This window comes from Colossoma macropomum, unplaced genomic scaffold, assembly GCF_904425465.1.
Source record: "Colossoma macropomum unplaced genomic scaffold, Colossoma_macropomum, whole genome shotgun sequence".
NCBI classification, from domain to species: Eukaryota; Metazoa; Chordata; class Actinopteri; order Characiformes; family Serrasalmidae; genus Colossoma; species Colossoma macropomum.
The window spans coordinates 15,829,213-15,856,499 of record NW_023494786.1 but is presented as its reverse complement, the minus strand read 5'-3'; the positions used below and the strand labels follow the sequence as shown (position 1 = coordinate 15,856,499).

Genomic DNA, 27,287 nt, shown 5'->3' with positions numbered 1-27,287 from the left:
CCTACTTAAAACATTACATTGACATTGATCTTTATACATTGCTTTAACATTGTAATTTTTCTTTTTTTGAGAAAAAGAACTTCAAATGATATGTATTACAAGTGCTACAATTTTTATTATTATCATTATTATTATTATTATTATTATTATTATTAAGAATAAGCCTAAATTATTTTGTGTGTAAAAAATGGGGTTTTAAAGTTAGTGTTTATACTGTCAAATGACACAGATTCTTGTTCTGTTAAAACTTCAATTAGCTCAAAATTTTAAGGTGGCCTGAACACTAAAAACAGAACTATAGGGTAGATGCAGATTTAATTGACTCAGGAGTTATTTAAGTGTTATTTACTTTAACGTTGTAGAAACACGCTCTTTGAATAGTTGCAATGCAAAAATATAAATGAACTAAAAACAGACTGTAAAAAGTCAGCATGACAAATAAACACAAATCAAAAGAGAAAAGTCTAGGAACGTGGTGCTTTTACATTCTGTTACTGTCCAGGCACTACAGCGCCCCCTGTGGCCTCCCCCCCTCCTCCCCTCGACCTACCATCTGTTCTCTGTCTGCTCTTTTAGTCTTTCTTTCTCCCTGAGTCCCAACTCTATCTCTACCTCTCTCGCCCACCGCTCTCATCCTCTCCATGCCCTCTCATTCTCACACACCTCCTAATTCTTCATTTACATGTGTTAAGTGGAACAGGGGCCTGTTTAGCAGACGGTATTTTTAGCAATGATGATGCAACTCCTTCCTTACAAAGAAATTCTGCTAATACACGGAGGTAGAAGCAAAGCTCCTTCAGGAGCTCCTGCTTTTTTTTTTTTAGTCTGGAGATGACAACACTGACACAATTGCAGTTTAGCCCACAGCTTTAGCAGCATTAGCAGCGTGTGCCACTCACATCTCAGCAGTAAGCACTCGGAATGTTTTCATACAAGTTGACAAATCATATTGTTCTTGCTCCCCTCCATCTGTTTAGCAAGACGGCAAATGTGCATTTAGTATTTGTGCAATGCTTCGTCAGTATTATTAGAAAAGCCCCCACATCTCATCAAGACACCATGCTTAATTTCCTCTGAAATGAAAAATTCCTCTAAAACAAGTTGAATTCCTGCAATCAAAGCCAGTTTGACGTCCTTTGCATTTGAACACATGAGAAAGGGGAGGTCTTGTGCAAAGAAAAGTGTTGAGTACCCCCTTCCCCTTCCAAAAAAACCCTACAAATGTTCAAATTGTTAACAAACTATCTGTTGAAACTGATTCTAAACAGTGGTGGGGTTAGGGTTAGGATTTAGACCAGGGTTAGGGCTAGGACCAGGGTGAGGGTTGGGTTTCGGTTTTGGGTTGATGTTAAAGTTAGGGTTAGAGCCAGGTTTAAAGAAAATTAGGGTCAATTTAGTATAAATTTAATTGAATGTAACTTGAAAGTAAATTTAGTATCTACAAAGCATCTAAAGTGGGCTATCCAAATAAAGTGTAATTGCCTTGTGATTCTGTACCGGTATAAAAAAAAGTTATAATTGGCTTTTTTTTTTTTACATAAGCATATGCATGACAGTTTATGTAACTGAATCATCTGAAAAGCTTGAAAGCTGAGAGCTAGCATGATATTTTCTCCAAGACATGTCAAGCCAGCCATACATTTTCAAACTGCCGCTAATGCAGCACCATTGGACGGCTCAACACGCTTGGAGGAGAAGACTAATTGCCAATTATGTTGCATCTGTTAACAGATGCCCACATCGGCCAACGTCCTACCCACCCAGAGAGAGCATGGCTAATAATGCTGTCTTGGACTCCCAGCCACAGATGGCTGTGGCATCAGCAGGCATCAAACTTGCAATGAGGCCAATGTTTAAACTGTTGTGTTTACCTATTCTTTTAGTTTAGTTTGAACCAGTGGCGTAGTCAGAATTTTATTTGGGGCCTGGTTACAGGATGAGGGAGCCACCTAGCAACCATTAAGGCCCTATAGTGAGGATTACCACCATATAGCCAACATCATCATAGCTAAATCATTAGAAAATTACCCTACCATTAACATAACCATAGGGAAAAAACAGGTTTAAAAACAACACGATTGTTTACCTCACATTTTATCAGCTAATGTTAGTTACTGTAACAGCTGACAGTATACCACAGTGGGTAGAGCCTAATTAACCTACCTTTTACAGCATTAAGCACAGATGTTTGGGGTGAATGCTTGAAGATAGCAATATTCTTGTCACTTTTTCACAGTGCTGAACTTCTATGTCTATGATGACCTTACATTTTGCAATATTAGTGGACAGTTTTTTTTTTATGGTGAGAAATCTGGGGTCCTGGCTTGAGCCCCTGTAGTTACACCCCCAGTTTAAACGTATTAGATGGTGAAACATAAAACCGTAGGCCTATAGATGTAACAAGTGTGCCATGGACAGGCTACAGTTCGATTTTAGCTGCTGCTACTTGTGAAAATGGGCAAATATGGGAAAAATGATAAAATAGCCTACAGAAATCGGAAATCAAATCAGAATTAAATAGTGTGGTGCCTAGATTCCCTATCCATGGGCCTCTCAAATGTTAGATCTGCAGCCTTAATTTATGGGCAGCGCTGTCTCCATCCTTTGCCATGCGGAAAACTAGACTTTCCCATATTTTGCTGGAAAAAAATTAGACATTAATGCTGGGATCAATTCCCATCACAGTGGGAAAGGAGAGGAGAAGAGGAAATTGAATTTATACTGTAAAGCTCCATTAATAATCGTAATGATAACCTTGAATATCTACAGGTATACAATGACATGCTTATAAATAGCTCTGGCACTTCGGAGATGATGTACGGCAGACCTGTGTGTGAGTTTTATGTATGTTTATGTATGAGACTGAACACACACACATGCATCAATATGGTTGAGTATCTTCCATGAAGTGAAATTGCTGTAATCTGCTAAATTAAAAGCGTTTGCCAGGTTTTGTGGGTGGTAGCGCTATCAAGCACTGTGTACTTAAGAAGTGTGTGTGTGTGTGTGTGTGTGTGTGTGTGTAAAAGAGTGAATCCTTGAGCTACACAGATACCGGGGTGATTCCATTTGTGGAGAGGCTCTGCTATAGCTGCCAGTGACTGATCTGGAGAGATTGTAAAGTAGAGCATAGACTGAGGGGAAAAAAACAGAAAGGAATAAGACAAACTTGCTGACAGAGTGGATTCTTACTCTAAATTAATAAGATGGAGGGAGAGGGGCTTGCTCTTCCCCCTTTTTCCTCACTCCATTAGTGCCAACATACTGCAAAAGAAATGCTTCCAAACATGTGTAACATAAGAAGATATAGATTTTAATATCTTTATAAACATTTTTTTTTGTATAGTCGTCTGAGAACAACTTGTCAAACCATCAAATAACTGGGTTGGCGAGACGCAGGAGAATAGAGGGCACGGTGGAAGAGTAAGGGGACTGGATTGTGCAGTTTCTTTGAAAATGGTGCCTAAAGCATGTAAGAAAAAAAAACCTAAATGAAAAGAAAATCAAAAGGAAAAAAAAAACTGCAGAAAGGTACCCCTCTGCTTGAGAAGTCAGAAACCCTGTTGTCATCAGAAATGTCATACAGTCACAGTTTTTGCCATATTCTGATTAATATCTCCCTTACAAGTCCATCTACTGCTGACAGTACAGTTCACAGTTCGTTATTTTTTACAAAGACGATCTCAATAAAGGAGGCACAATTCTCCAGCAGTTCTCCAGCACCCGCAGCTGATGACCCGACGCCCTGTCCACATTGCTGCCTCTGTCTGAAACAGACGCGATTGTCTTTCTCCAGGACCCCAGCTTGCCTTGTTTGAAAACAGCAGTCATTAAGTGTCCAACGAGCAGTCCTATGGCTCCAAAAGGTCATTTTTGGCCAAGGTGAATTGAAAATCGCTGTTATACTTCATCACAACAAGATAGTTGAAGGAACATTGTTTTTTTTTTTTCCTTATCTTCTCTGGTTATCATTGAACAGTGGTTTCCCAGCCTGCTAAGAGAGAAGGGTGTCCGTGTTTTTGATGGAGGGTTCAGACAGAGGGCTGTTAGCAAAAATGGAGTTCACCCCAATTTGACCTGGGTCCCCTCGGGGCACTTCCTGTTTCTATGCCCCTGTTAGCAGGTCATCTCCAGTTTCCAGCTCAGCCAAATCAAACAAACACAAAAGACAAGAAACACCCACAACTTTTCATTTCTGTTTATCTTGGACACACATACACACACGCACATGCACTCACCCACACACTCTCTCTCTCTCACACATACACGGTCACACTGAATTTTCGAAGCATTTGCTTCTTTAAACAATAATAGCAGCTTGTTATCGTTAGGCTTCATTATGTATTGTCACAAACTAATCCAGACATAGAAGGGTGAGTGGCAAATGATACAGTTGTATGCAAAAGTTTCAAATGACATATTTTGTTGATTTTCTAGGTGACATTAAGTACACAACCTCTACAGAGAACACAATTCTGCATATTTTAATGCACAGTTACTGTAGGTCTATTATTTACTGAATGCAACATATTAGGACAAAAATGCTAAATGCAAAAGTTATGGCACATTTTATTTATTTATTTTTTTGGTATGTCAAACAAAATCAACAGAACTGTGTCATAAGTGTGCACTTAAATTTGCAGAAAAATGCCATATTTAAGTTTGCTCCCTGTTGAGGATGTGAACTTGTTTTTACATAGAAATCCGGAAAAAAGCAACTTCACCGAGGCGTTAATACTTTTGCATGCAACTTTTTATGTAGAAAGAAAAGAAAATGGAATGATGATGTATAAAACATCTATTTTGAAAATGTATGGAGTTTAGGCAACAGTTTGAGGTAAGATAACCAGTGTGCTTTTATAGAGGCTAGTCAGTCCGAGTGCACTGTATTCAACAGTTTCCTTGTAAAACACTGAAAAAGGTTCTAGTCTGATTAGAAGGTCCTCCCTGGTGAAAGATAATAGTACATCATTTTTCATCTGGCATGGTTTCGATGGCAGCAACTATTCAGAAAGATATATTTGGCAGGACTTTAAAACTAAGTGAAGGATGACATTTTAAAGTACAACTATTTGTTTCTGTTTGCTACGCCCAATTTGACCTCTTGAAGTCACAAACTTTACTGAAAATAATAAAATAGGGTGGCATAAATGGCATTTCTCTCAACCTGACCTTTACCGGGTTATCTCCAGAATGTCTCGCTGGGTTTGGGGAGTAGCAGAGTACATGTAACATAAAAACCTAAAGGTGGAAAACCTGTAAATCATTACAAACAAATGAATGGAGAAATGACAGTAAGTTTCAAAGAAACAGACAGTAATGAAAGTTTTGATGCTTTCTGAAAATGAGGTGATTATTTGCAGAATTACATTCAGATGTTGTGATGGAAAGAAATTTCAAGCAATATCTTTTTCCTTAAACACTAGATACAATGCAAACATAAGAAAATGAGAAAAGAATGGCAAAATATAAGAAGGGCACACCTAAGAGAGGCAGGATCACTGGCAGGAAAGCTTCACGGTCTGGATATACAAGCAACACAATTTTTTAGTTCAATATATGGCCACTTAATTATACAAGAATTTAGATGTAAAGGAAATCATGTGAATATATTAATAAGCTTGTTTAATCATTTAAATTTAGATTACATTACTAAAATATTTTTAATCTGGTAATTTGTAATCTGTAATGGAGTGACCTTCCCAGACCTGGATTTCAGTTACATGTCATATTCCCTTTTACATGTCATTTTGGTGAGCTTTCATAAATATGTAGCTGATAGAGACTCAGCCAAAAGTAAATGAAAATGTCATGGCAACAGTGGCAGTGCAAGCATGTTTAGTTTGCCCTAATTCTTCTCTTTCAAATCTTCCACCTTTGGCTCACCCCAATTTGTGAGTCTTTAGCAATATGATGTTCAACCATGTGTGTCTATTTCAGAGTCTAAATGGCAAAGCTCCTTACATAGTATTTTACAGACATACACACAATGACTTGCACTCCCACACACACACTTGCACACACACAGAGACACATGTTAAGAGGCCTTGCAAGGCTGGAGCTAGAGTGGATCTGAGGACTGCATTGTTTTTGTATAGCTATAATGCATCAGCATCAAGTTCAGCGTAGGATGAATCCAGTGCTTAGCAGCACAAGAAGTCCCACAGTACTGGAGAAAAAGGAGAGGGGCCAATAGGCGTTCCCTCTGTTGGTGGCTTGCTGGACCCCACTGGGGGGACGCACAGAGGTCCGGGGGGTACATTTGTGCTTTCTCCGTGTGGTGGAACTATCAGGGGAAGTGTGGTCATATTTTCCAGTAAAATCTGGTGAGGAGTACTCCTTGTCTGCCATCTCCTTTGAGGTGTGCACCTCGTTGGGCCCTTTTCCTTTGCTGTCCCTGTTTCGCTGGCGCGTACAGTTCCGGGAGCGACCGGGTCTCTGAGGAGTCACCACATCTGGGGAACCTCCTGGTCCCGCCTGCACCCCGTTAATAGCAGGGGGTGGCTGGGGCAGAGGTGAAGGTGAGGAGGGGAATTGTTCAGTAAGGTGGGGCTGGTGTGGGTGTGTTTGGGGAGGCTGGGCAGGTTGGGGCTCTTGCTTCAATGAGACCTTGTCTGTTCCAGCCCATGACTTGGTCTTGCTCTGGTGCAGAGACTCAGATCCAGAGCAGTTGGGGAAGTCCTCTTTCCTTAGCTGCTTCAGGTCCTTTCCTGCCAGCTCGAGTGGAGCCACGCAGCCAACTGATGATGTGGAGCCACGGAACCTCTTGAGCCAGTCCCACAGAGACAAGGCCTTGCAGTCACACTCCCAGGGGTTGTCATTGAGACGCAGGTACTCCAGTGCACCCAGCAAGGTCAGGCACTCTCCAGCCAGTTCTGTCAGAGAGTTGTTGAACAGATAGAGGGTGGTGAGGCGCTTTAGGTCGTGGAAGGCCAGACGGTCCACCCACTGCAACTGGTTGTGGTGCAGCAGCAGCCGGTCCAGAGCCCGCAGGCCTCTAAAGGTATTCTGGTGCAGGCTCCACAGGCGGTTTCCATGAAGAAACAAGTGGCTCAGGTTGTGCAGGTCTATAAAGATATCGTCCTGCAGGTACTCCAAATGGTTGTCCTGTAAAGAGACAGAGGAGACAGTTTTTGTTTTTGATAATATGTAATATTGCTAATGTGCAGACAAAATGACATAAGCCTTAACCAACTATATGACTGAAAACTTAGGCTTACTTGCAAATATAAGTACTGCAGATTGCGAAGGCCCTGGAAGATGTTGTTAGGCAGTGCACTCAGGCCACAGCGGTACAGGTGCAGGGCATGGAGACGACCAAGCCCGTGAAAGGTCTCTGGGGACAGGGTGCGCAGGTGGCGGTTGTCCCCCAGATCAAGCTCCTCCAGCAGGGTAAAGCCTTGAAAGGTGGAGGGCTCAATGTAGGTGATATTATTGGAGTAGATCCATAGTGTGACCGTAGTGGGACTGAAGTGGCCCCGCAGTAGCCTGTGGATCTTGTTGTTCTGGAGGAAGATGCGCTCACTGTGCGGGGGAATGCCCTCAGGGACGGACAGAAAGTTGTGGGCCTGGCAGCTGACGGTGCTGGGGGCTGAGTAGCAGATGCAGTGACGCGGGCAGGACCAGGACAGCTCCAACCCACAGAGCACCAGCAGGAACTCAAGCCCACAGCCTAGAGAAAGAAGATGGGAGACAAAAGGTGAGAGAGTCAGAAAAGGCTTGTTGGAATGGAGCCCAGCATTTTGTCCATTTTTGAGCTTGAAGATAGAACTGGTGAGCAAGAGGATCTGATGTACCACATGTATCAAGAGGACTTTATGTACCATAAAAAGAGGTTAAGAATGATTTGGGGATGAAATGCTATGGGATAAAGTGACAAAGAAAGAAGATGTTGACGAGGAAGAGGGCAGAGGATGCAGACAGAGGTCAAGACAGAGTGGTAGTAAACAGTATGAGACTGGACAGAGATAGATAGGATACAGCAGGGGGTGTCACATAGGCTGTCCAGGATATTAATGCTGGAAAGCTAAATGATGATGAATAGCTCAAACAGGCCACACAACCTGTTGATAGATACAGATTACCATACAGTTACAGTGATTTGTGTCTTTAGCTTGTTGCTAACAGTGTGTAACAGCAGGTTCATGCTGTAGGTTGCACAGAGTGACAAATGTGGATCTATCCAAAAATTCTCATCTATCAGAGAGGGAATTTGGAAAGGATAGAATAACTGGCATTCGCAAGCAGTCATTAAACTGCTAGGAGCCCATAAACAAGGCAGATACATGATATTTCATAATCACTTATTCAGCAGAACAGCTACACTCTCAGAAATAAAGGTACAAAACTGTCACTGGGGCAGTACCCCTCTTGTCACTGGGGTGATACCCTCAAGGGTGCATCTCAGTACCTTTAGTCAGAAAACATAATTGTACCATAATCCATTGAAATGACATTTTCTAAGTTGTATTGACTCCACACACCCCGTCTCATCTCCTGGCTTTTTATTTTATTGTTCTGATTTAAAGGATTAGGTTATGGAAAAGTGCAAATATGTACTTTTTACCTGGGAAAAACGTAATAAAGGTACACAATTGGACCTTAAAACCACTGTTGTACCTTTGAAGGTACATTTAGATTGTTTGTACCTTGATGAATGAAAAATGTACCTGCACAAAGCCTTTATTTCTAACAGTATATGAGTATCTAGCAGACTCAAGCCAAACTAAGGTCTCTGAAAATGACCCTGTAGATGTTTAACTAAATCTAAGCCAAAAGGCATCCAACAGTTCATCTAAAGTGAATGGAGAAGAGGGAGAATTTTTCACAATTTAGGAATCCCATTTGGGCACCAACGGCAATGTTTTTTCCTTCTTCTAAAAATGCATTATTCAGAACATTGTTCCTGTCATTCACTCAAAATCGATTCGCTCCCGCTGCCTCTTAACATTGCTATAATCCTTCAGATTTCTGCATTGGAAATTCTGAGGCAGGGAATTATGTTCTTACAGGAGACAAGCAGATATTTATTGGAATATTTTTCACTCTCAAATGTGGCTAAGCTGTGACATTCAGATGCTGACTGTGTTGACCTTTAGTGATAATTCCCTGGGCGTCTGATGACAGCCCTCAAGCAGCGTGCATCACCTGTGCAGGAGCCTTGCTCCCAGAGTGGCCGTGTAATCCTGTTTGTCCTGACGCTCCGCCACAATAAAATATGTCCTTCCCGCCTGCCATTCCAACGCTCACCACCTCAATACCCAAAACACAGGCTTCTCTCTGGGGTTAGCTAGCAAGTGAATAGTGTTTGACTAGTAAACACCGAGGAGGCGAGATAGACATTTTTCACAAATCCTCCGAGGCCTCTGTAAATAGGGTAATGTAATGGCTCCTAGCCGAATGTCAGATAAGTAAGAATGGAGGTGCAGATCAGAAAGATTCGGCTAGTCTTTATTCTGCAATGGGGAGCAGAGGGATCGATCCCACAGTGCAGGGGAGAATCTAACAGACCTCCTTTATTGGGAGACCATCACTATCTCTACACTCAATCAGGCCACAATACAAAACCTGGCTCACACACATTTCCCAACAGGAAGGAAAATGATAAAGTGGGGAGTAGAGGCATTATAGAGTCATAAATGAAGTGAACTGAGGCATCTGATTTGAGTGAAAGCGAGAAGAAACAATTTATTCTTAAGGTTGGTTACATGCACTTGAAATTGATTTTATGTTCTTTATTTTTCGCTATCATGTCTTATTTTCTCTCTTTCATGCACGCGCATGAGCCAACCACAGTTTCATTCCGTTGTCTGAATGGTAGCCTGCACCAAGCATGACACCAGCTCTTTGAATGAATGAGGAAAAATACATGCTAGATTGCTTGTGGGGAGTTAGGCTGTAGGGGATATAAGGCAAATAAACAGGAAAAGACATGGCAAACAGCTTGATTTTGGCTGGCGGAACAGTTGAGCCTTGTTCAATTTTCCTCATCCTCCTGACATTTGTGTTTGCAAACATCCCCTCAGATCGCATTAGTCGTCCCATATCACTGCATCGCTATTTGTGCTTATGCTTTTGTAGATGTATTTCTATTAATAGATTGCAACGTGTGCGTTCCGTCCATCCAACTCTTTTGTACCTTCCTGGGTGCTATAATCTTCCTCTTTGCTCAGCAACTCAGCACTTATTTTTATGTTATGCCTTTAATGGAATGATTTATTTCCCACTTGTAGGTGGGATCAGATGTAACCCAGATAAAGACGAACTGTCCAGCTCATATAAAAAAGTCTCTCTCTTTTACCCTCATGTCTGACACATTCCAGTCTCTATCTCACTGATCCCTTGCCTATTCACAGTGCCAAGAACTATATTAAGCTTATTTCTTCTGCTATTGTCTGGGTCTATATTGTTTTGTTACCATATAAGTGAGCATTGAAGCGATGATTTCAGTTCATCAGCCAAAACACGTTTGGCGTCTGAGGTTTGCTTCTTTAGTTTTGTACTAGAACTGCAAGGCTAATGTAGCTGAAGTAATGAAAGCTCATACCTCATCAATTAGCACAGTGTAAATGGAATGTCTAAATCATTTCACACTTGTGTCAAATTGCGTTGAGTTCTCAAACAAATTCTTATGTGACTTCTGACAATGTGTGACAAACTATTATCTGCAATAATGGACAGAAATACAGAAAAAAATCAGTGTCCAAGATGGCTGCTGTTAATGTTTTTAGCTATGTGACTTCAGTGGTCAACCATGACAAAAAACTCCACACACACAAGGAAAAAACACCTCTGTGATAATGCTAATTTCAGCTGGCACCCATATAGGATTCTATTAGAATGTTAGTGCTAAGCTAACGGCGATTTATCCACCAATTTACTCACTAATTTCTAAATGAAACACAGGCATTCAAAGTTTGTAAAATGTATTCCATGTTTTATTTGAAGCTTGTAACAGACTTATGAACATGTATTCCAGAAGGCCTAGAGTGATGTTTTAATCACAAAATTGGCCATTAAAATTCGAAAACATGATTGGTTGATTCCACTGTCAGTTCCTAATTATATTAGCAGATAATCTGAGACATTCTGCCTTTGGTTCAGCTCCTGAAGTCCAACCAATGGGAGAGCTCGCTTGGCGGTATCAACCTGGATACCACGGAGAAGAAAATCCTTATTGGACAGTTTTGCATTAAGCAGTTTCAAGATTTTAATCCTTTCCTTTCCACAAAGTTACTACAGTACTTGCAGAATTTAAATACAAACATGATTAAATACAAATAAATTAAATTTTATAGGTATTCTTTTTATTCTTTTGTTTCTCAGAAATCATTAGGCTTTCTCTGAAAACCTATAAAGCAATGAAGGTTCCAGTTACAGTGGGTATGACATACTGTACTTTTGTCAATTTTTTAGACAGCAGCATCTATTGTACTGCCAAAAAACAACATAAGCAAGTCTATTTGAGATTAACTCACACCTCAACACAGACTGAGGCAAGTATATGACGATTGACATCCAGTGCAATCCAGTACCTATAGGTTTCCATTACATTTTCCATTACATTAGCCTTGTAGCTCCAGTGTAGAAATAAAAACACCAATTCAGACGCCAGGCACTGCAGAATGCGAAGGCTCTGAAAGATGTTTTAGGCGGTGAACTCACAGTGGTACAGGTGCAAGGTGTTGGCTTTATTTGGTATAAGTAAATTTGATATAACAGCCTAACCATCACTTTACCAACAGCTTAGCTTTGGCTGAGGGAAATGTCCCCCACTGAGCTGGACGCTGGACATGTACCGGCCCTACGTTTGAGTGACGGGGTTTCTATCTCTGTGCTCCGCCCTGCAGGGGAAAACTACCTCCAGAGACCTGCTGCTTCACACCTGTCACCTCCCTGATCGCAGCCTGGTGTGAGCTTGCTGGAACGCTCACACTGCAATTTACACCCCTCTGCTTCTCCTGGAGAGGGTAGGGGTAAGAAATGTGACTGAGAGATAAAGAGAGGAGATATTTTTAGTAGCGTAGAGAGATGCAGAGGGCAACAGTCCGATAAGAGCTAATAATGATAAAGGAGGGAGAGGGGACAGGAGGCCAGTGGGCTGTCTCAAAATAAAAATGGAAAGTGTGGAGGTGTATTATCATACTGTTTGCTCACACAATGAGCCTCTATCACCGAACTGAATTATTGAGGCGGTTTGGAGCGCATCCATAGCCCCTCCATAACACCCCCAAAGCCCTTCAGTGCCAATAATGAATTCCTGAGAAAAAGAGATGTTTTTTTCTTTCTTCGAACAATGGAGATGTTATTCTGGTCATTCCCACTCTCTTCCTCCATCTCCCTCTCTTTCCGTCCCTCTCTCCGTCTGTCCATCTCTTCCTCTGTCTTGCAGCACCTTTCCCCTTATCTGTCCCTGTATGACGGATGCAGTTGAGAGCTCGTTACGGGGAGAATGATTAAACAGGCTGTGACTGGGCCTGACGTTTGCCCCCGCCGACCTCATGGCCACTGTGCCTTTTCATGCCTCGCAGTCACCAAGAGGAAAATAACTAAATAAAGGCATAAAATAGAATGGCTTTAGTCCCCAGACAGACAGTGTAAAGTCAGTCTGCTGAATATCAATGAAGCATAGTTCACACTAAATTTGCCCTCATGAATAACACATCGTTGCTAATAGGAGAGAAGCGGTCCGTCTGTCTCTCGGCGTGACTCGGCCCACCATTACACTGGACAAACTCAATTTCCTGTGTCTCTCTAAGGACCCTGATAAGCGTGGAGCTGTTTGCTACCTCGCTGTCATGGCCCCATAAACAACATTCTTTCGCTTAAGAGGTAGTCACATTAATGTAATACGCGCACGTACAGACACCCTGACAATCAAGCTGGCTATTGATTAGTCTGAGCTTTGTTTGCATCACCAAAGGGAGATAGCACTTTAACCATACAGGCTGTTGACACATTGTCACTAAGACATTTCTTCAGGTGGTTTGCAGTGAGTTAGAGAGCTATTAGAAAATCTTTCTGTAAACACAGCAGGCACAGTAATGTAAATCCATCCAGCTGGGGTTAATTCAGACTTGCTGAATATATATTTACATTAGACATGACTAAACAAATGGCTTCCAAAGGTGTTCATGAAAAGTAAATGTGCATTGTCAAACGTACTCAACAGCACTTTATTGAATTTGAAGATGAATAAAAGTGGAGATACACCGGCCAAAGCCGATATCTGATTTTTCATGTAAATCTCTCTCAGTGCTGATACTAATGCTGCACATACATTTAGGAAAATAGAAACCTGAAAAGCACTTGGATTAGCGATACATAGAAATGTATCATTTATTTTTGTACAGGCTTACAAATGCAATAAAATGAATATAATGCAAACATTTTAGGGACAAGGGAAGCTGCAGTGCTGAGGGGGCTGTAGCTCATCCAGATATCGGGATTGGTTTACTGTTATTGCAAAAGATCATAAAAAATAAAAATAGTAAAGACCTATGCATGCTTGTTTTTTATTTATTTATATTTATTTACATTTAGCACAGCATTTTTTATTATATTAAGCCAATTCCCTGCTAGATGCTTTGGGACATGTTGCTGAAACACAAGCATGTAAAAATAGTGTATGTAGAGTTGTAGGCTAGTTCTGTGACCCAAAGTGGCCTAAAGTTACTTTTCCTGCCTTTTGAACACATTTTTTCCAACCAGTATCTCTCCCACTCTATGTGTGTTAGAGTATTGAATCTTTAGTATGTAGCTTGACTATGGACATATGCTTCCTCATCACATATCTACAATATGACTGAAAGGCAGTCAGATCCTTTGCAAAAAGTTTATATAGAATTAGAAAAAAACAGCATAGTATGTGTCACTTGCATGTATATATTGTCTCCTGTCACATTATAGTGCACTATGACACATTCTGATGTATGTAAATTATCAAAAAGAATTTTAAGGGAAAAAGCATATCTTTGTGCATGATGTCACTGTGTACATCGTGTATATGCTACTTGCTTTCAGAATCCCCAACTTAAAACAACTTCCCACATCCCTGGACATTTTCGCAATGTCTACCAGTTTGATTCCAATGTCATCATGTGTCCTTAAATAAAATATTATAGAGCTCTTAATATGTGCGTGTTAGCACACAGAAAAATCACCATTTCTCTTTTGTCAAGCAGCTAATCCACCAAATTGAGAACGGGCATGTAGAGATGCTCCTTAAACATTATGATGATTACATAAGTATGCCTTGTGCTTGAGGGCACAACGAAATATACAGTTTTGTTGCACAAAACAGCACCATTTGTCAACTGCTATCATCTCATCTTTAAATCATATAATGCATAGTGCAAGGATCTGTAATTGGCACTTATGGGCTGCATACACTATAGTTAAGCCACCCTTTGAAAATGTTTGGGGCTAGTCTGGCCGTAGCCTCGTTACAGTTTTCACCAGCTTTTCACAGCTATTATAGAGAAGTGGAACATCATTCCACACAATCAACCAAATTAACTGTATGTGAAGCAGTTATGTCATGCTGCATGAAGCAGTTTGTGATCACACCATGTATTCAGTGCTTTTTTAAGGTGTCTGTGACTAACATATGCCCATGTCCACTCCTAATTGCTTGAGTTCCACAGATTAATAACAGCTAATACGTTTACTTTAACTGACTGATTTCGATTTATGAGCTGTGATCAGTCATGTTGCATTTCTGCCTGTTATCAGCAACAGTCTGTGTTCCAGTTGACTTCAATAGTAATAATCCTTACACAAATAGAATCATTTATATAGCAGCAATTTAAAGCTGCCATCACTGATTGCAGCAATCTGTTTGTCATTAAATCTTTGATGTAGTACAGCAAGTACAAAACTGGAAAAGTGCTGCAGTAGCATGGCATTTATATATGCCACAAGCTAAGCCAAACAGCATAACATCTGTAGTATCTTCATCAAAAAGCCAGTAGTGTAGAATTATTATAGGTGGACAAGAGTACTTACAAACACTAAAACATTATATCACAACACATTTCTAGGAAACTGCTCCATGTTACCCTGTGTGTGTATGACTTTGACTTCTTAACAAATAGCTTGCATTACAAAGTTTGCTTAGCTAACTTATTAGCTCATTGAGACCAGCCTAGTCAAGGGCAAGTGTGTCCCTATTACAAAAAAACACCCGTTGTCCCTTGTATGACCTCTGATTCCTAAGCATGTCCTTAGGAACCTGCTCACAGGTTTCCTTACTGTTTCATGCTGAGGTTTGATCTTTTATATAAAGAGCTAAGGGGACGTAACAACCTGGGCACGTATGGCCCTACGTAAATAGGTCTGCTCTCGATCCTTCACAGCTCCAAGGGCTTACTTGAGCTAATATAGTAATGGAACAGTCCTTTGGATGGCATGAGTCATCATGCAAGTCAACAAGTGCATGCAGAAAACACTACTGAAATGGAGGGTAGATGCTTTCCTTGAAGATTCCATTGTTAAAATGAGTGCCACCTCTTAATACTGTGAAGTTCAAATAAAATTGTGAGTAAAAACATTAAATGCTTCCCATCACTGGATAGCTTCTCATTCATGTCCACTGAAATGTACAACCAGAGTGTGTTTAAAATTGAATGAAGCAGGCCAATAAACCCAATTTCAGATATTGCAATGACCATTTATCCTTATCTTTGTTTCCATTTCAGTCACTATTTGTGTTAACGCTCTTGATGCTTGTTTGTTGAAAATGAGGTCCAACTGAATTTCCAAAAACAAGTAAATAAATAAAATTAAAGTAGATATAAGACAACTGAAAATGCCAGAGCACAGAGAAACAAGCCAGCAACTGCAAGGTCAAATGCTGTGTGCTCCCAGTCAGCCATGCCCTCTGTAAGTTCCTGTTCCTGTTTAAAGACCTTTTGACCTGTAGTGGGCACATACTCACAAAACAGAAATACCAAGAAAATATCATATAAATTGTTCCTACAGATATTATTTACTGAACACATAATATCAGAAAATGTAAAAGTATCAGAATTATGGACATTATTCTTATTTTCATGTTGATGGAGTCAACTAAAAGGTGAAACATGGGAACATAGAGAGCCCAGCTACCTTTACAGCTTACTTCACAGACAAGTGTTTGACAAATGACTGGATAATTTTTCAGCATATTATATTAGTCAAGGCCATTTTAAAAGAACTAGAATTTAGCTCAGTTCAGTCCTGAAGTAGCCTAAGGATCTTTATTGCGAAGGAATTACTGTAATGAAGGGGAAATGATGAACTAAAGGACACAGTGCCTCATCACACCTTAAATCTAAAATTACAGCTCTCCCTTAGGGCAATAATATTACTGACAACAAGCTGTTATGGGCTGACTAGCTCTGAATGAAACATTTGCACTGAGGAGCTTTCTCATTTCTCTACCAGTCACTACATTATTAGCCACTTGGGAAAGCAGAAGAGGTCTATGACTGTCTTGAAGTATAGCCAATTGTGTCAATTGTTATTATTTGCTGAACAGGCTTTTGAAAGAGGCACCTAATGCTAATTGGAGGAGAGTAATCAAGCAGCTTTATGTTGGATGGAATACAGAATATAATGTATAAATCATATGGTCAAACCACTGTCCTGAGGGCAAGACTCATGGACATGACTAATGTGTTTACACATGTATCATTACAAGCAGAGTAGAAGGCAGATGTGATGTGAAGCAGTTTGAGACTGCCATTGTGTGACTGCATGGCAATAAAGATGACCTAGCATCGGCACTAAAGAGGCCTGGAGTCAGTCCTTATTGCAGATCTCAGGTTGCCAGCAGCCTGTGACCTCATTTCACTGCTACCTTGTCCATTTTTTTAGATAAGTGATAAACAATACTAAAATACACTCTCTGTCCAGAAGTATCCACACACACCTTCTAATTAGTGAATTTAGCTACTTTAAGGTGCACTAGTTACTGACAAAGGCATTCAGTTGACACACATGGCTTGTATAATCTCCATAGAAAAGTATTACCAATAGTATGGGAAGGCCACCATTCCCAATGCCAAGTGTTGACCAGAGGGGTGCAAAGCCTCTCAGCACTGGACTGAGGAGCAGTGGAATTGCATTCTCTGGAGTGATGGAGCACCATCCAATGCATTTAGGAGCTGAAGTGGTGTTTTGGATCATCCAGCATCAGTGCCTGACCCCACTAATGCTCCTGTGGCTGAATGCAATCAAATCCTCACAGCAGTGTTCCAACATATAGTGTAAAGCCTTCCCAGAAGAGTAGAGGCTGTTACTGCAGCAAAGGAGGAATAAACTCCCTATTAATACGCCTGATTTCAGAAGAACTGTTGGAAAACTTTTGGACATGCTGTGCTGTGCAAAAGTCAAAGACCACTATTCATTTACTTAATTTCTGGTCAAAATTAGTGTGAAATAAATATTATCTTTTGGGATTTTTTTCCTGAAGATATTATATATAAGGTTAGGAGGGAAAGTCAAAGGAAAATGTTTCCAAAACTAGATTTAAAAAATATATATATATTGAAAGATATTGAGAAAGTGGGAAAACTGTCCTGATCAGATAAACATTACTTAAAGCTTTCATCTTTGAGAAATAGGAGAAAATCAAGCTCCACTCTTACGTCAGATCGGAAAAAATCCACAGGTGTTTCTGTCTATCCTTCCACTGTGAGAAGACAACTCAAAGCTATGGGTCTGAAAAGGATGTGTAGCTGTTGTTGAGAAAAGAAAATAGACCAAAAAATAGACTAAAATTTGAGTTATTTTCTCAGAATAATGGACTGGCCACCCTAGAGTCCAGACCCCCTGTGAGATATTTGAATTGTGAGAAAATGTAGCCAACTTGTAAGACTGAAAGTGTGGAAGTATGGATGCAGATTTATTTAAAAAACTGAAAGCAAGTCTCCTGAAAAAATGGAAGCTGCCATAACGGCACTAAACACAATAAACACTGAAAAAATAATATTGTATTGATTTGTTGAGGCTTATTTGTAGTTTTATGTTAAATATATGTCTCTTGTTTTTTCCCTGACTCTAAAAAATTATTATCTTGTAATGGCTGTTTTAATTGGAAATTGAATAAATGAAGAGTGGCCTCTAACCTTTGCACAGTACTGTAGGTGTAGATAAGTGTACAATTATTGCTAGAAATAAGTGAACTGAAAGATAAATCTGTGTTGATGTAATTTATTTTGTAAATCAAGTAAATTAAATGCTTTATTTTTTCCAGTGTAGTGACTAAGCCGTCCCACATTGTCTTAACTGGCATTACAGCTTTGATACTTGAAGCACTGACCTGGGTGACCAGGGTGACCTATTCTCTGCCAAGTGCCAACTGACCTGGAGTGGACATGATTTAATCTTCAAATATTGACATTTTCTGCAGCGCTAGCCTTTCCCTCTCCTGTTGCATTGCTGCTGTTTGATAATGGCTGCCTGTGGCAAGGTGTGCTAATGTGTCTGATGTGCCAATACATTTGTTTAAGATTAGAGGTACAGCTTTTGAAGCCCACCGGGGAGCAGAGGGGTACATAAAAAAACAGGGGAAGCTGATAAGATATGCAAGGGATCGCTTTTAAACATCGTGTACATGTGTCACTGCCAACTTTTGGTAACAATGCTGAAAATGAACACACATACACACATGCACATTAAAATGAGAAGAAAAGAGTCGGCACAAATGACAGCAGCTCTTTTTCCAGCTGAGGAGCCTGAAGAGCTAAAAATAGTCAGGCTAAACAAGCCGCTGCCATATGGAGCATGTAAAGAATACAGAGGGGGATTTGTGAAGGGAGGGAGTGGACGAATAAATTCAGTTTCTTATTGCAAGGGCTTTTTATGGTGTCGAAAAGCAGAGACAGCAGCCGACAGACGAGAAGCCCACAGATGTTTAATACCTGCATTTTAATTAAAAGGGTTTTAATAGATGTCAGGGAGATGTTAATTCTATTTACTTGTATGTAGATGAGGGAGGAGGCCTATTGTTACGCTGTTTGTTCAGTCTACAGTCACTGTCAGAGCAGTGGCAGTGATATTGGGACATACACAGAGCAATCAGCCCCAGACGGCTCTCCATCACTGCATATGCTGGGGCTGATTACAGCGCTGTTTGAGGAGCTGTCCATCACTGGCCTGATGAGTGCAGCTCCATACCCACCCTTTGGAAATCATAGCGCAAATCTGAATATCTTTTCATTGTGGGTAATGCGGTATAGGGTAAGTCAGTGAAACAAGGGGATGCATTTTTTACTTTTGAGTACATCTTTCTACATATAACATAATAATAACAACAATATTTTATTTATGGAATTACAGGAAAATGTACTTAATTTTGCTTACAAGCTTTTCATGATACTGAAATTTCACTGTAGAAAGGGAAGGCAAATTAAAAGGAGATAAGCAGTACTAAGGTGCTAAGAAAAGTGAAAACAAGATTAAAAAAAGAACACTATGTTCACTAAGTACACAACACAATAGAATTAAGTGTGCATGGAAATCTTTAAAATAATCTTTTTAATTTTGGGCCTATACACTAAAAAATCTCCAATGGTCTGGAGGAAGGACCAGACAGCAATTATTATTATTATTATTATTATTATTATTATTATTATTGTTATCTCCTTTTGTCTTTTCACAGTTCATGTGATTTGTAATTACTATGGCCGCCTCTTTATGATCCAGTTCTACATTAGGACTGATCTAGTCAGAGACAGAACACTGGACACCTCATTTGTTAATTACCAGCATCTCTAGCAAATGTCTGTAATTCATGCTGATGCTATTTCAACTCCCTGTGAGCTTTTCATTTCAGCCCTAATGAATGGCTACACATTTGAATGCCCGACTGCCTGAGGGTGTACCTTTGGCATACTGACGTTTCGCCATAAAACCACTACAGCGCTAACAAAGATGGCAGTGAAACACGGTTGCAACAAAGTGGTTTGTTTTTGTTTTTTGTCATTTAGGCATTTAGTGCTTGTGAAGATGGACTTTGTCTGGTTTTGAAATAATGATGTGCTAAATATGTGTGTGTTGCATTGATGAACATAAATCATATACAGTGCATTGACAGGTGTTAATTTACAACACAACTTTGTGTTACCACAATACATTTTGTGTAGGCCACAAGAAGACTGCATGTCTCTGATACAGACCACAACACACTGCTGTGTTGAAAATCTGAACACACTGCCTGTTAGGGGTGTGATAAATTGATCATTTACAATATTGATTAGATGAGCTGATGCTAAAGCTAATGCTGGAGCAGATTTTGTCAATGCAGCTATATATGCTGCGGAGCATCCATCACTGTGTACACACGGTCTTTTAGCAAATGTAAATAAACAGGACAAATCATGTCATGTGTACAAGCACAGTAATATTTATCTTAGGACAGAATAGTTTCAATCGTAAGTGTGAGCACTGTATATTCCAGTTGTTTATTCTGACTATTTATCAAAGTAACTTTCAGTGGTGATTTCAGCAAGATAAGAAAAGCTAACTTAACACTGTTCAGTGTTTGATAAAATATTAAAACTAGTGCTATTAACATACAGTAACCCAGATAACATTTAGCCTACCTTAGAGCTACTTTTTACTATTTTTTTATTATTTTTTTTTTTTTGGATTTTAACCCAATTTAGTCGTCTCCAATTCCACCCGCCAGTTAGGACTCCCCCAGTCACACGATACTATCAACGCTAGGAGGGTGAAGGCTAACACAGGCTTCCTCCGAGACCTGTGAAGCCAACCACCGCTTCTTTTCGAACTGCCGCTCACGCAACGTCATTGGACAGCTGAACGCGCTCGGAGGAAAGCGCCAACCGCCAGATCTGTTACGTCAGCTAACAGACGCCTGCGCTGACTAGTATCGCTGAGTGAGTGATTGGTGGGGGGGAGCAGAGAGAGCGAGGCCAATTGTGCTCTCTTGGACTCCCGGCTGATGATAGGGCCAACGCTTAGACGGTTGCGCCACGTAGATTAATCAAAAACACCTTTCTGAGTATATCATGAGTATCGTCAGTACATCTAGAACAAAACAGAGTGGCACCCTCATGGGTATGTCGTCAGAACCTTTAGTAAGGGAACATAATTGTACCATATTCTGCAGCAAGTTGCACTGACTATATTGAATAGGTATGAATATTTAACTTTCCCCTGGGAAAAAACTCATTTAAAGTACACAACTGGACCTTAAGGACCATGTTGTACTTTTGAGGGTACATTTACATTGTTTATAGCTTGGGGAACTAAAATTGATCAAGACAGCACCTTTTTTTCTGTCAGTGTATGTCGAACGTATAGTGACTGCATAAACTTCATAGCAACAAGTAGGTTATAAATGTCAGCCCACTAAGCGATACGTTTTTCATTGCCTTTTGGTGCATGATGTCTATTCCAACTTATTTGGAACCCTAAACAATAAATATATCATATATATATATATATATCATATACTGTCAAATGTCTTTAAATATATGTCATATTTTTGCCATTTTGCCATATATTAAAAAATAACACAAGTAACAAATACCACTGTATGCTGGTTTTAAAGCTTAATCAGTCAGACATAATCATCCCTTAGTAGTTCATTTTGGAGAACGGTGTTAAGCTCTGGTTGTACTTCTACAGGCCAGAGCGGGTGGATACGCAGCATGCTCGCTGAATGAAATGTGGTGTAAAAGCTTTTTTGTGATGAATCATTTAGAGCTGGAGTGTGCCTGGCCCAGGGCAGCCCTGCATGGTCAGCCGCAGCCCGCCTTCCGTTCCTTACCTCATTTCACTATTGCTATACTACCAAATCTTCTTCACAAAGACAAAGAGGCTTTCCTTCAATCCTACGCATGGCAGTAGCACCTGCCTCGCATACTAACCACTCTCGTGGCCCAGATTTGGAGGAGATAAATTATTCAACAGAAGTGTTTACATATATATATATATATATATATATATATATATATATATATATATATATATATATATAAAGTACTGTAAAAGACTCATACATTCAAATTCACAGAGCAATGAGTGCTCATACTAAGAGCATAGGGCATCACTTCTGAGTCAAGTTAGGCAGAAAATGGCAGAAGACCAGAGCACAATGGCGACTGATTAGGAGGCGCTGACTAACAGAGCAACTTGTACAGTCATTACAGCTCTTACAGAACTGATCAGTGCTGACAGGCAACCTGCCGGGAGGAGACCTCTCCACTGCTGCTTTGACCTGCGCATTGCCCAGGCAACAATTGCTGTGGTCACAAACAGCCCACACACAGGCCATGGACACAGATGCACAAATGACTCAGACTATTTCGCTTCACAAAGCCAAATTTCATGTTCAAATTTCATGCATAAACAAATTCTGAGAGTAGAGACTGTTTCCATAATGGGTATCAAGTGTCCAGGATGAGGGTTCATTCAGCACTCTTCTGAAAATTAATAAGCCTTTATTATGTCATGGCTATAGAGAAATGGTTAAATAGCCATCCTAATGCATTCTGCCTTACGCCTTCAGCAGAGAGTCACCTTTAAATGCATGACAGTGCTTCCTGACCTTGACAAAACTTAGAGTAGCAGAATTTTGAGAACAATACAAATGTTTCTCACTATTACTTAAAATATAAGAGCTCAGTGTAATGTGTTAACATTGTGAAAGTTTCAAAATTATCACTCACTCTCTAGTCTATACAGTCCATGTATGCAAACAAACTAAGCTGCAAAAAATGGCCTTTTTTGTATTTATCGTTTTTGTGATGTCATAAAAACCAGTGCATTTACACACAGTTCAAGCTAGTAGGGGCCCCTTGCAATCAATTATGACAAAATCTAAACAGCTGTCCTGACTTGAATTGGAAACTTATCTAGCAGAACAGTGAAAAAATTAAGCAATTTCAAGTAATTAAGCAATTTTAACTTCTCATTTTGTTATGGTTAATCATAATCCTGATGCTCTCCACATCTTTCCTAAACACCCTCTTCAATGTCTGTACCAATCACCAGTTAGCAACCATTCCACAGTCCACCACTCACACTTTTTCCACACTCTCCATGGCAGTATGGTGCTGCATTCTTCATGTTCGTTTCATACATCTCAGCTGTCAGACTTTAATTTATGTTGTCTTCATTGGGGTAAATATTGTACTCTAATTTGAGTGCATAAGTGGCTGGTTAGCTGCAGTGCTGGGTTGAGTGCCTGCATTGAGAGTAGTATTAGGAGAACAGCATGCAAAACTGTTTTCTCACTCCAGACATAAAGGCATGAGGCGAGAGGGACTGTAATCTTAGTGAAGTAATCCCTTTTCATTAAGTATACTTTCTTAGACCTTGTGAGTCTTTCCATTGATCCTGCTTTAATGTCAAGTCATTAACCGTACCGGTCCAGGCCTCGAAACGGCTTATAATAATGAAGTCCTTGCACGTTCTATAGGAACGCCACTGTCCCTTCAACGGAGGTAAAATACAGAAAGACGAGGGAGGCCATTGCTCTTGCTCTAAGCCCAGGGCCATGCACGACCATGTCCCTCTATACTGCATAAGCCCTGCACGTTTTTTTTTTTGCTCTCTGCATCTCGTCTTTCAAATTTTCTGTCTTTTGTATTCATCATCATTCCAACTGATTCCCTGTCTCGTGTTGCTATTGCAAAGAGAGATGGATCACTTTTCTCTAGCTCCTTACCCCACTTTACCACTTTATTGCTGTCCTTGAGTCTCTCTCTCCCTCTCTCTCTCTCTATGACTGACTGCTCTTATGTGGCTGCTACCTGTTCTCCTCCCCAACTCTGTCCAACTCCAGTCACATCCTGTCTACCGCAGCCCTTCCAAACCCTCCCTCCGGCTCAGCCAGATTTTCCACTTCAATTACAAGGTGATATATACTTCCTCTCATTTGCAAATGTTTTCAATCATGCCGGCTTAAAAAACGACTTTCTACACCACTATCCTGCCTCTTTTAGCAGGTGAGCTGTCTATCTTTTCCCCTTTCCCACCCTCCCTCTTCCTCCTTCCTTATTTCCCTTCTCAGTTTCTCTTTCCTTCTCTCTTTCTGTCTCTCTCACTCTCTCTCTCGGTCTTTCTTAGTCTATCTGTCTCTCACTCTCTCTCGTACTTATTCTCTCTCTCCTTTTTTCCTCTCTCTCTACCTCCTTTCCCTTTCTCTCTTTATGTCCTTTTCCCACCTTCCTCTCTTGCCCATCTCTCTCTCTCTTTTTGTAACTCTCTCCTTCCCTCTCTCTCTCTCTTCCTCTCTAAATCTCTCTCTCACTCTCCTTCTCTTTCTTAGTCTCTTTCTTACTCTCTCACACATCTCTCTCTTGGCCTGTCTTTCTCTGTCTCTCTCTAACTTTCTCATTCTCTCTCTCAAGCTATCCTTCTCCCTCTCCCTCATTCTTGCACTTCTCTCTCCTTCTCTTTCTCAGTTTCTCTAACTTCTCTCTCTTCCTCTCTTTCCTTTCTCTCCCTCTTTACGCTTCTTTATCCCCTCATTTTCAGTCACTCTTTCACTCCTTCTGTCTCTATCTTTCTCAGTCTTTCTCTTTCTCTCCTTATTTCTCTCTGTCTCTCCACATCTTGTTCTGCTTCTCTTTATCCTTTCCTTCTCCTGTCTTCTTCCTACCCTCCATCTCAGTTTCTCTCTCTCTCTCTCTCTCTCTCTCTCTCTCTCTCTCTCTCTCTCCTGTGTGGTATCCGTCTGTCAACCCGGTGTCACTCCCCCCATGCTGTTTACCCTCCGCTCTGTTTGTGTTTGCTTGTTTGGTAGCGAGCAGCGACACTGGTGCCTCAGCTGGATAAAACACAGTCAGCACGCAGGCCTGATTAAAGCAAAGCCAGTCTGGACGTTAGAGATAGTACAGCAGCTTATGGGATTCACTGAGTCATACGCAGCGCAGCACCACGCTCGACAGCAACTTCAAAGTCTTTTATCAAACCAGCTTTCAAAACATGTATTCAATCATGCTAATTTCCCCTATAGGTCCCTTTCCCACTTTTTTATCCATGAAAAAGGATCTAGGGATCGTGACACTACATTTGAAAATCATACTGAACTGTCACTGCCAAAAGTGAAAGGATAAGCAAGATAAAGACGCATCCTATTTTATTTTTTAAAGTGTCTTTTCCTGGACTGGCTATTGTACAAATATGGCAACAGACCTTTTTTGTTATTTTTTTCATGCAAACAGTATGAGCTCATTGCATTTGCCCTTTCTGCATCTGGTTGAGTTTAGAATATTCCCTCCACAGAGATCGACTGCATACTATCAGGGGGAGGAGTGTTTTCGCTCAGTCATCACATCTTTGTTAAACTCCATGTTCCAAATTTGTTTTGTCAGCACAGTGAGATAAAAATTTTGACTGTGGAATTTCATCTGCCGTCCTTTGCTCCAAAACAAACTGTATAAACAGCAACAGCATGAACCATTCAAAGGCCATCTGTTGCAGCTTTCAGGCCCCTTTCTTCCATAACTCCCCAGTGATGTGGATAAGGTTATTTTAAAGGAATGCTCTGATTTTTGAACAGAAAAGTGGTGAACAGGTAAACCTGCCTCCATCTGCAATAAAGAGGTTTTTGCTGTTCCTAAAAACCATAGACAGAACTCTGGAAAAAAAAATCTGAAAAAAAAAAAAGCTTAGAGAAACAGATGGGAAAGAAATCGGAAGATAATGTCTTGAGTTTCCTGTGCCATGCAGGGCTCCTTCACAGCAGATTGACTTAGTCCTGTAAAAAAGTGCTTGTGCCTTGCATATCTCCCCATTGGGGCTATTATCTTCACACATCCCTGCTTAGCTTCCCTCCCCTGCCCATCCCATATCCGAATAACATTGTGCTAGGTTGCCAGAGAGGGAGAGATGGGAGATAGAGAGACTCATCACCTCTGGGACTAAGCCTGTAGCCCCTACAATCTTAAAAATAAAAATGCCTAAAGTGTTCTTTGGAACGATAACATGGCTCTTGGCTACCGAAAAGAAATTTTTCAAATGGATGGTTCATTAATGGAGGAGCTCAAGCAAACAGGTGGCTACTCACTTTAAATCAGTGTTAGCTAGATTATCTGACATATTTTTAACTGAACTATTCCTGATGAAAAATGTAAAGTTGTAAGAACCCTTCAAAGGAAAACGTGCTAACATTGCTAACACTGAACGGATGCTAACCGCTACTTAGTATGACATTGTTTGCGCATGCTAACTAGTGGCTGTTCACTTTCATTTAATCAGGGTTGCCCAATCCTGGTCCTGGAGATCTACCACACTGCAGAGTTTAGCTCCACACCTAATCTAACCCACCTGATCCAGTTAATAAAGGCCTCTAGGAGCATCTGAATATTAGAGTCAGGTGTGTTGGATCTGAACTCTTCAGGGTGGTAGATCTCCAGTACCACCATTGGGCACCCCTGCTTTCAAATGTTAGTAAGATTAGCTGACAGTTTTCTTGACAGAACTATTCCTTTGAAGAAACATTAAGTTCCAAAGTTAAAAGATCCCTCCATGGGAGAAGCAGCCCACCCAAACATGTTAACATGGCTACCAATATATGAAGGAATGACCACTAATTTACATGATGTCATTTGTAAAATGCTATCTTCCATTCACTGTTAGCAACATCAATACGAGCACAACTGTTCCTTTATAGAGCCAAAATAAGGTATGTGTAAAGAACCTCCACATAAAGTAGGTTCTATACAGGCCCACCAATGAACTGCACTTTCAAGTGATGAACCTTTGAAGTACCTTTATTTTTAAGCATTTTCCAGAGAGAACCCACATGCCAGGTTCCCCCAGTCTGTGATGGCACTCAGAGTGGCAGTGCCAGTGCTTGCTGCAGGCTCAGCCAGGTCTCTGAGGCCCTGCAGCAGATGTGGAGAGAGAGAGAGAGAAAGGTATGACAGAAGTTTCTCAGAACGAATGAGAGGAAGACAGGAAAATAAAAGCTGGAACGTTGGCCAAGAGCAAATCCCTCACCTAGAAAGACGAGTTGAGAGAGGGCTTGGGGTCTGGGGAACGAGATAAAGCCCTCTTGTGTTAATACTCCAAATAAGCAAATGCACTTGCCTGTTATATTGCCATATTACAAACACTCAGTGTACAAAGGACCTGGTAAGTGTCTGCTCTCAGGAGTTCAACGAGAGAGGCAAGGTTTAAAAATAGCTTTCACGTTCCTAAGATGTTGCTGAAGAAGGATCTATCAGGTCTTTCTATGATCCCAGAACACTTTAAGACCATTTGATTTTCAATCAATATTTTCATTGGCTCATTAGGTTTAACAACAATTATCTATGCTTGGC

General features: G+C 40.6%; 1 protein-coding gene across 1 annotated transcript in view; it reads right to left on the bottom strand.

Moving 5' to 3' along the window:
* Positions 1-3,338: 3,338 nt before the first annotated feature.
* Positions 3,339-27,287, bottom strand: part of rtn4rl1b (reticulon 4 receptor-like 1b) — a 201,741-nt gene continuing 177,792 nt past the window's right edge. Inside the window, exons 2-3 of the mRNA XM_036562064.1 lie at positions 7,221-7,672; positions 3,339-7,107 (exon numbers count right to left, since the gene is read on the bottom strand). Coding sequence (XP_036417957.1) covers positions 6,121-7,107; positions 7,221-7,672 — 1,439 coding nt within the window. The 3' untranslated portion in view covers positions 3,339-6,120. The remainder of the gene's footprint in view (positions 7,108-7,220; positions 7,673-27,287) is intronic.